Here is a 10,109-nt window from a genome sequence, read left to right as displayed (position 1 = left end):
ACTAACCAGTATCAAAAGATTCGTCTCGTGATTTACAGGTAAACTGTGCAATTAGTTTATTTGATTTCGTCTAAATTCAATGCTTCATGCATGTGCCGCAAGATTCGATGTGACGAGAAATCTTGAAAACTTTTTGGTTTTTGGGGTGAACTAAACATCCATTAAAAATAACAGGAGGGACGGAGCATGAGAGGCATGTGGCTAGGTACCAGTTGCCAGCGGTGGTTTTGCATATGAACATCACGTGAGAGGTTCCTGGTCAACAAGTCGCTCCTAGTAATACGCATGAACAGCACGAGAGGCTTCAGCTTGTATCCCGCCCGGCCCACTAGAAGTGCTGCCGTGCCGCCTATAAATAAATCTGTTAGCTACACCCTACGCCGGTTCATGAGAAAGAGAGTCTGTATTTCCAAATTCCAAGAGAAGAGAGACTAGTGTCCAAATTTTCCATCAAAACACAAAGAGGAAGATGGAGCATGAGAGGCTTCTTGCAACGTCGTCAGCTGTTGTGGTGTGCATGAACGGCAGCCAACAGGGAAACATGAGCTACGCTAATAACTCAGGTATCCAGAGGGCAATCGCATCGCTGACGAAGAAGGCGAGGCAGGACATGGCGGCGGCGCTGTACCGCGCCCGCGGCTTCCCGGCCTCCATGTCCATCGCGGACCTGGGCTGCGGCACCGGGCCCAACGCGCTGCTCTTGGTTTCCGACGCCGTTGAGGCCGTGCTGGCGGCGGCGAAGGCCACGGGCGACGACGGGGAGGTGCTGGCGCCGCCTGAGCTGCACGTCTTCCTGAACGACCTCCCGAACAACGACTTCAACGCCGTCTTCCGGCTGCTGCCGTCGTCACCTCTCTCAGGAAGCGGCTGCCTCGTGTCAGCCTGGCCGGGGTCCTTCTACGGCCGCATCTTGCCGGAGGCAAGCCTGGACTACGTCGTCTCCTCCAGCAGCCTACACTACCTCTCGCAGGTACTTTCTCCGTACTTATAAAATAAGTTATTTTGAACAATGACATAGTCTCTAAAGTCTAATTTTGACTTCTTATTTTTATAAAAAATATTTATCAAAAAGTGGTATATATTATGAAAGTATTTTCAAGACAAATCTATTCATATGGTTTTTATATTTTTAAACTCAACAACTTAAAAGTTATTCATGATTTATATTCCCAATGTTTGACCAAAATTTTGTCCAAAACGACTTGTTTTATGAATATGGAGAGAATAGTTTATAATTGAATAATAATTATTAAATATAAAAAATACTATAATAATTATTAAATACAAAAAAAATGCTACAGTAAATAAAACTAATTTTTTTCACGAAGTACACAAGGCCTAAATGCATGCATCCAGACACCCACGATGAAGAAGACGGTGAGCAGGGGACGTGTGTACATGTCGGCGGGCTGCCCTGCGGCGGTGCTGGACGCGTACCGAGCGCAGTTGGAGACTGACTTCTCCGCCTTCCTTCGTTGCCGCGCAGCGGAGATGAGGCCCCGCGGCCTCCTCCTCCTCACCTTCGTCGCCAGGAGGACCACCTCCCCCACCGAGCACGACTGCTACCTCTGGGACGTTCTCGCCGCTGCCCTCATGGACCTGGCCGCCGCCGGACTCATCGACGAGGAACAAGTCCACGCTTTCAACTTGCCTATCTACACACCCTGTCCCGACGATCTCCTTGACGTCGTCTCCAAAGAAGGCTCCTTTACCATCACTACAATGCACTTCTTCCGGTTCTTAGCTCTCAAGATTCCTCACTTTACTAAAGACAAAGACGAGGACGAGTTACCGCGGTGGCTAGCGATGGAGGCCGCAAACTGTTTGAGGGCGTTCCTAGAACCCACGCTACAGGTGCACTTCGGTCGTGCCGCCATGGACGAACTCTTCTGCAGGTACTGCCTCCTACTCGAGGTCTACTATCGCAATAAAGCCACCAAAAACGAGGAGGACGTCACCAATGTCTTCCTCGTCTTGGAGAAGAAACAACACTAGTAGCTTCATTCCGGTCTCCACGTATCTCCATCTTGGATCTTTAATAGTAATTTCCATAAAGTAGTGGCAAGATCAATAACTTGTGCCTAATTATTGATATTGAAGTTTTATATACACGTACGCACAAGATGTATAATTTCTATTGTGGTTATTTGGATTGGTGCCGTTACAATTTCTTCAAATTAGAAAAATATCATTACAATCCATCTATTCTGAATCGTGGCTCCGCCTAGCCGCATATATAGGCTGCCGTTGTCGCAAGCAGCCATCTGTCGTCGCTATCATGTCCATGCTCTGTGTTGCTGCTGCCAGCGCCTGTCCCATTGACGCCATGGCCGGCCCGGTGTTGAGAGGAAGCCCGATGGAGGGAGATGCGATCGGATCGAGCTTAACAGCGAGCGACAGCAGAAGGAAAAGGGAGTGGCCCTATTGCTTGGTCGTCCCTTTTGTTCGGATCAAGAGTAAGCAGCCGGGGCATCAATTTTTATGTTGAAGGCACTCACAGACTCTATCATAAAGTCTAAAGTTATTTATTACCTCGAACAATATAGACTTAGAGTCTAAATAAGACTTGAAGTCTTATTTTTTCTACCTCTTTCTTCAATAAATATAGTGCCACATCAGCAAAATACCATGAATAATATGTAATTAATTGTCTTGACTCTATGATAGAGTCTTACATTGTGAGTGCCCTGATATCGATAGAATAAAAGCAGCGGATAGGGACAATTCGACTTGATGACCATTAAGCCAAGCTCAGGCCTTGTTTAGTTCATCCCAAAAACCAAAAACTTTTCAAGATTTCCTGTCACATCAATCTTGCGGCACATGCATGGAGCATTAAATACAATTAAAAACAGAAACTAAATACACAGTTTTCCTATAAATCGCGAGATTTTTAAGCATAGTTAATCTATAATTGGACAATATTTACCACAAACAAACGAAAATGCTACAATACTCGAAAACTTTTCATTTTGCCAACTAAACAAGGCCTCAATAAAGTCAAAATTATAGGAGACCTCGGGATGGGCATCTCCCAAAGTAAGTCCCAAGTGAGTTTAGGGTTTAGGGTTTAGGGTTTAATAATTATTAGTGAAGAGACCGAGAGTAAACCTAGATAGAATGTGGGATAAATAATAAAATGTAGCTTGTCTTATGACTTATCATTATTGCTTTCTTTTTTGGTAAACGATGTTTATGTAAGTGCGAGTTTCATAATAGTTTCTAACACATTCATATTTTGAAACAGTGTAAAATAGTTTTGTGGGGATGAAACTCTCTCTATTCTTATGAAACTTTTATCATCTCTCTTCATTAATACAGTGCCACATTAGCATATTTAATGTATTTAAAACTATAATGAAACTTCATTGAGACTGACCTAATAATTTTTTCTAAATGAATGATGATTGTGATATGTGAGTTGCTTGATGATTGGCTCGTGCGCGGTAAAAAAAAGCTCCTGAAGAGAATGTGCGGATGGCACTCTTCTGAGGATCCTTGGAGTCGGTCTAGGTTGAGACGGGTCGATCAAGTGGTTGAGTATATGATGTCAAAAAAAAGTGGTTGAGTATATGTAGTGAGAATTTTTTTATTTTTAGTATTTTTTAAACATATTTCAAATTTGACATCAAAAGTTTTTTATTTTTTTAAATCTAACTTTTTTGGCCACGCCACCGTACAGCGCGCGTCATTTTAACTCTGCCGTGCTATGCAGGATGGCGCGACAGAACTAATGACATGGCATGGGACCAATTTATAAGTGCTGACGTGGCAGGACCTGTCGCGCCTAGCTGATGAATTCCCGTGCGGTGCTAGTTGAGGCTATATTTGTTTGCGAAATTTTTTAAAATTAACGACTATAATACTTTTATTTTATATTTTGAAAAATTATTATTTAATCATAAATAAACTAGGATTAATAAATTTATCTCATAAATTATAAATAAATCATATAATTAGTTTTTTATTTATATTTAATATTTTATGTTTATGTCTAAAATTCAATGCGAAAATTTTAAGAACCAAACTAGACGTGTAGACCTGGTTCGGATTGCTTTCGCCCCTACATGAGGTGACAAGAGGTTGGCGTCCCCCATTATCGAACCTTGTGTGAGAGCATCTCTAACTATTTTGCATAATTCAGTGACATTTGTTGTTGTTTGCAAACTCACAAAACAAAATGTAAAGTCTAAATATAGGCCGTCTCCAAGGGTTTTGCATAATTGAGTTGGCAATTAGCCAAAGTGGACCTGGCCGCGATTTTTTTTCTTTCGCGCGCGCTTGCGATCGTTTTCCCGCGCGACTTGCCGGCCACCATCAAGCGAGATCGGCCTTTTGCCAAGCTGTGCACGGCTTGACACATATGCCAAGTTTACTCTCTCCAAGTTGCCCAAATTATAAATTCCAAATACAAAACTATTGGATACCCCTTTTTGTGATTTTGACAAATTACAAGAATGCAATGTCCAAATACAAACCCTTGGAGATGCTATAGAAATTTTTAAGATTTTTTGTAACCTCAAATCTTACCGACACATATATAGATTATTAAATATAAATTAAAAATAACTAATTATATAATTTATCTATAATTTATAAGACGAATCTTTTTAACCATTTAGTTCATGATTAAATAATAATTAGTAAATATAAACAAAAGTGCTACGTTAACCCCACAAAAATTTTCGTGAACTAAGGCCCTGTTTAGTTTCCCACCCAAAAATTTTTTATCCATCCCATCGAATCTTTGGACACATGTATGGAACATTAAATGTATATAAAAAAATAAACTAATTATACAGTTTAGTTGAGAATCGCGAGACGAATCTTTTAAGCCTAGTTACTCCATGATTAGCCTTAAGTGCTACAGTAACCCACATATGCTAATGGCAGATTAATTATGCTTAATAAATTTGTCTTGCAGTTTTCTGACGAGCTATGTAATTTGTTTTTTTATTAGTTTCTAAAAACCCTCCCGACATCCTTCCGACATATCTGATGTGACACCCAAAAAATTTTCATTCCCAATCTAAACGGGCCCTTAAATAACGCCTGCATGCTAGACGACCATGCCTCGAGGTCGAGGGAGTACTGTACTGTGTTGGAGATATATCAGTAGGGTCTTGTTTAGTTCCCAAGAATTTTTGGTTTTGGCCACTATAATATTTTTGTTTGTATTTGATAATTATTATTTAACTATAGACTAATTAGATTTATAAGATTCATCTCATAAATTAATTTTTATTTTCATATATTTGCTTTATACATGCATTCAAAAATTTACTGTAATGAAAAATCTTTAAAAAAAATAGATTTTAAGGTGGAAATAAGGCCTAGATGGCTCCGTCTCACTTGCAGGAAGGGGGCACAATCTGACCCACCCTGTTGCTGGGGCATCCCTGTTTGCAAGGAATAGAGGTTTTCTGGTCTAAGATTTTTCCGTATATTAAATCTTTAGATGTATGCATAGAATATTAAATATAAATAAAAATAAAAACTAAGTATACAAATTATTTGTAATTTATGAGACAAATCTTATGAGTCTAATTAGTCTATGATTAGACAATAATTATTCAATATAAATATAAATATTATAATAACTAAACTAAAAATTTCCGCAAACTAAACAAGGTTCAGTAGCATAACTGGTGTATCTTAGCCTTGGAGACAATGGATCCTTGGGAGGTGCTCTCGCATTGATGACACCAAATAAATGCCCTGGCTACTGCTGCTGCAGCCTTCTTTATTTGCTGCTGCAGCCTTCTTTATTTGGTGACAGGATAGATCTTGTCACGACAGCGCTAATGAATCGGTTTCATGCCATATTATTAGTTTTATTGTGCCACCATGTATAGTATGGCAGAGTTAAAATAACACACCATATATGGTGACGTGGTTAAAAGATTAGATTCAAAAATAAAAAACTTTCGATGTCAAATTTGAAATATGATTAAAAAAATACTAAAAATAAAAAATCCAAAATAAAAGTTATATATCTCGAAAAGTTACGTAACTTTGTAATTAACAACTTTATATTTAAAGTTGTTTTGATGGCCAAAGTAGTATAACCCAGCGGGCGGTGCCTGAAAATGAACACTACTAGCTTCATTCATGTATCTTTATCCTCTTCAGTAATTTCTATAAACTAGAAGCAAGATCCATAACTTGTGCCTGAGAGCAACTCCAACAGAGTTGGTAAAAATAGATGGCTAAACTCATAATTTAGCTAACCTTTAAAATATAAACTCGAGCAAAAATCACAATACTCCAACAGCCTTTCCAATAGGGTGAAGTGAATGGCTAGCGACACATGCAAGCCATATTTAGCATGCGAGAATTACAGGATACATTATTTGCTATTTTACAAAGCCAGATACAATAGCTGTTGGACTCTCTTTTTTTTCCAAAGTAGCCAAATATAGATTACACAATATGGATAACTCTTCTGTTGGAGTTGCTCTGAAAATATTAAAGTTTTTATACATATACACACATACAAGGATGTATATACTACTATGTTATAGAATTTGAATTTATAGAAATGAGTTGCTTATCCATGTAACAATTTCCGTAAAGTAACAAGAACCATAACTTGTGCCTAATTTAATATTGAAGTTTTATACAAATATACATAGAAGATGTATAATTTCTATTAATACTACTATGTTATGAAATTTGTCTTTATAGGAATCAATTGCTTTTTTGGCAGAAATATATAGGTATAGAAATATTAGATATAGACTAGGTTCATACCAGTGCGTTGCTACGGGACAGCTAAATTTTTGTACGAGAAACACAAAAATCGCATAATAAGATATCAACATTATAAAATTAAATACTGAGGTTAAAGTGATATTTAATTAAAAAACAAAGTTCGTAAAATTAACATAGTCGTGGAGAGTGCGACGTCGCAGGCTCACAAACTCTACAGTATACACTTTCTATGATGCAGCTAAGATAATGTTTTATATGGCCCAAAGAAATCTTTGATATCTACTTTTTGTGCGCCAATAAATGCACAAATGTCTGTCGCATCTTCATACCATCATGTATACAGGTTCGAGTATATATATACGTGTCTTGAAAATCTCTCACAAAACCTTAAAACAAAGTATGTTACACTTATCATATAAACCTTCACATGTAGTGAGATTTGTTAATGAATAGATTTGGCGCATAAGGTCTGGCCCCCTGAGTATGCAACATGATTGCCACCACTGTCGCCTTCACCCAGATAGTACCCCCTACAACGTCCTAGAAAACTCCCTGAGACTACTTGCATGCTGATTCTTACACGCCTAATTTCTAGGTGCTAAGAGTATGAAAGTAGAGTAAGAACGCCGTGACAGCCTCCTAAAGCTCTAGTATATATGCTAATAATATATACTAATATAGTACATATATGAGCTACCTCTTTCAAATGCTTTAGTCTCTCCAGGATAGGAAGGAGCTCATCAGCAAATGAAGAAATAGGGTTGAGACAGTATCAATGCCGAGCTGCATAAGGGGCAAAACATAAGTTTGCATACATTACTTTTCATAAAAGAAAATAGCATGTCCCTTCCTTTAAATGAAAATCACCAACTTATATAGCTTTATAAAATCAGTAGCGGCAGCGGCAGCATCCATAGTTCTACAAATCAGCCGGCTGATGTGCTTTAGCCTATTGGTGCTGCTACTGGGTAGAAAGCAGTAGCTATAGAAAAAAAAACATGTAGATCCTATTACCACTCAAACATCACAAAATTGGGTAGTATTGCATTATCTGGAATGAAGTAAAGTAGCCTTGATTTCGATCTGCATAGCATTGAAAATTAGAACCTGGCTTTGACTCGTCTCCTATCCTGCAGATTCCTGTAGTAAAGCAACCACAAGCGCACACGTAGAATTAGCTAATCCCAATCAATGCAATACCAATCCCGACTAAACAACAACTGGATTCCTCCAGCTCACCTTTGTCCGTGACCATGAAGTAGTGTGTTGCACCAGGCTGACCTTGCTAAACACCACCTCGAGTTGCACAACAACAAAATGCTTAGGCCCTGTTTAGTTTTCCACCCAAAATTTTTTCATCCATCCCATCGAATCTTTGGACACATACATGGAACATTAAATGTATATAAAAAAATAAACTAATTACACAGTTTGGTTGAAAATCGCGAGACGAATCTTTTAAGCCTAGTTAGTTCATGATTAGCCTTAAGTGCTACAGTAACCCACATGTGCTAATGATAGATTAATTATACTTAATAGATTTGTCTTGCAGTTTCCTGACGAGATATGTAATTTGTTTTTTTATTAGTTTTTAAAAATCTCTCACGACATTCTTCCGACACATCCGATGTGATATCCAAAAAATTTTCATCTCCAATCTAAACAGGGCCTTACTTCTGAGCTACCACTGCAGAGCGAGGTAGCAATTGTACTTGTGATATAGAAGATGAAAAAAATATAAATCAAGTAAAGGCATATTGTACCATTAAATTGTTAGGTAAATTTGAGAAGGGGCATATAATTTTGCATTGCAGCTCTTCGACAACTACTGTAACTACCACAATAAATTACACGTTTTGATCATAATCCACATATTTTCAGAGAGGGGGGGAGGGGGTGTACAGTACTCCTCGTTTCATATTTTACATTGATCCGGAATTTAGGATTGGTAGTACAATGTGAACTGCTAGTTTCATTTTTCCCCTAACCAGCTTCACACTGTTGTTAATACACTTAATAGGACAAATAATGTTGTTTAGCTGGCCATCCATGCCTAGCGTGGGTTACAGCCTGTCAATGAAAAATGGGTGAATGGCCCGATCGTGAAAAAAGCATGGGTTATAGGGTTCAACCATTCATTAAAAGTGTTTAGACCTTCAGTAGAGCAAAGGAACACAATAGCAATGTGAAGTTTGAACTAAAAAAATGTGCAAAACAAAGATAGTAGTAGGTGATAGCACCATCAAGTCATGCAAGTAATGGGCCTCTCTTGTGCTGGTGGGCAAATTCCCCAAACACATAGACTCATCACCGGCATACGTGCAAATCAGAAAAGCTTCAACACCATTGCCCCTCATCAGCTCATTCAAATTTATGGGTCTATTTCTTTGTCAGATTATATATGGTTGTCATGAGTAAATTTCACTTACAATGAGCACGAGAATTGACTATGGCATCTCATCTCATATCCTGATGCATTCGTCCTGCCCGCCAAATGCCAGCAAAGTGGAGAGGATCAGCACTAAAGCTATCACAGGAGACAAGGCCCAACATCTGGAAGTTTGTGAAGGAGTTTGTGATCATCTCGAGGGAGTCCTCGTTGCAACCATGCAACATGGCGTAGAGCTCCAGCAATATTCCAACTGAACTGCTGCTTTGGATCGGCAACGCCTGTTACTGGTGGCCAATAGAGCTTGATGCCATGGGCAAGATCACGTAGAATGAATAGTCGTTAGGCAGAACGCGGAGGACGGTGGCAATTGAGCACATCTCCTGATCGGTGAGCTCATGGACCACACGGAGGACCATCTCTTAGCTGCTTTTTTTTTCATGACATTGCTGCTCCTTCGGCAATGTGATTGATCTTCACAGTGAGTGGTTACTAGAGGATGAATGAAAGTTTCAGTGTGTACAAAAAATCACGGTGGAGAAAAATCAGGAGAGATGGAGGCCGAGCGCCGGCGAGGATAAATCACGGAGGAAATAAATGTGTCGTATCACCAACCGAGATCATCTCCCTCGCATACTTGTACTCGGCGGGCCTCTTCAGTGCGTGAGACCCACCTCGATCTGTCGAAGAAGGTGAACATGTCCAGATCCATGCCTCCCTCTTGGCCTCTGTCTCGTGGAGTGCGAGGAACAATTGCTCCATGGCCACTGGCCCCGCTTCTACGTCGGCTCGTACCCTGCTTTGGTCCCAGCTGGGCCACCGCGGTTGCTATGGAGGAGAGCTGGAATATGGAGGCCGCCATGCCGGCGCCGCTAGGGACCTCATCGCGTGGGCTCCCGCACACGGTCATGGCGTTAGTGGTGGGGCATCCAAGGAGGCCACAACGTAGGGGAGTTAGGAGAAGGCGAGAGGTTGCACAAGGGAGCCGTCGACAAGGCACGTAGAG

General features: G+C 39.9%; 1 protein-coding gene across 1 annotated transcript; it reads left to right on the top strand.

Annotated features, from left to right (window-relative positions):
- LOC8072360 (salicylate carboxymethyltransferase) lies at positions 330-2,576 on the top strand. Its single transcript, XM_002457482.2, has 2 exons — positions 330-970; positions 1,357-2,576. Exons 1-2 carry the CDS (start codon positions 470-472, stop codon positions 1,993-1,995), a joined length of 1,140 nt encoding a protein of 379 aa, XP_002457527.1. The 5' UTR covers positions 330-469; the 3' UTR covers positions 1,996-2,576.

Source organism: Sorghum bicolor, chromosome 3 (genome assembly GCF_000003195.3).
Source record: "Sorghum bicolor cultivar BTx623 chromosome 3, Sorghum_bicolor_NCBIv3, whole genome shotgun sequence".
In the NCBI taxonomy this organism is placed as follows: Eukaryota; Viridiplantae; Streptophyta; class Magnoliopsida; order Poales; family Poaceae; genus Sorghum; species Sorghum bicolor.
This window is presented reverse-complemented; position numbering and strand designations above follow the sequence as displayed.

Bases quoted from the DNA above. Each gene is read 5' to 3' on its own strand.
- LOC8072360 (XM_002457482.2), top strand. From the start codon at position 470: ATGGAGCATGAGAGGCTTCTTGCAACGTCGTCAGCTGTTGTGGTGTGC. The intron at 971-1,356 runs GTACTTTCTCCG...GCATGCATCCAG, and splicing joins GCCTACACTACCTCTCGCAG to ACACCCACGATGAAGAAGAC.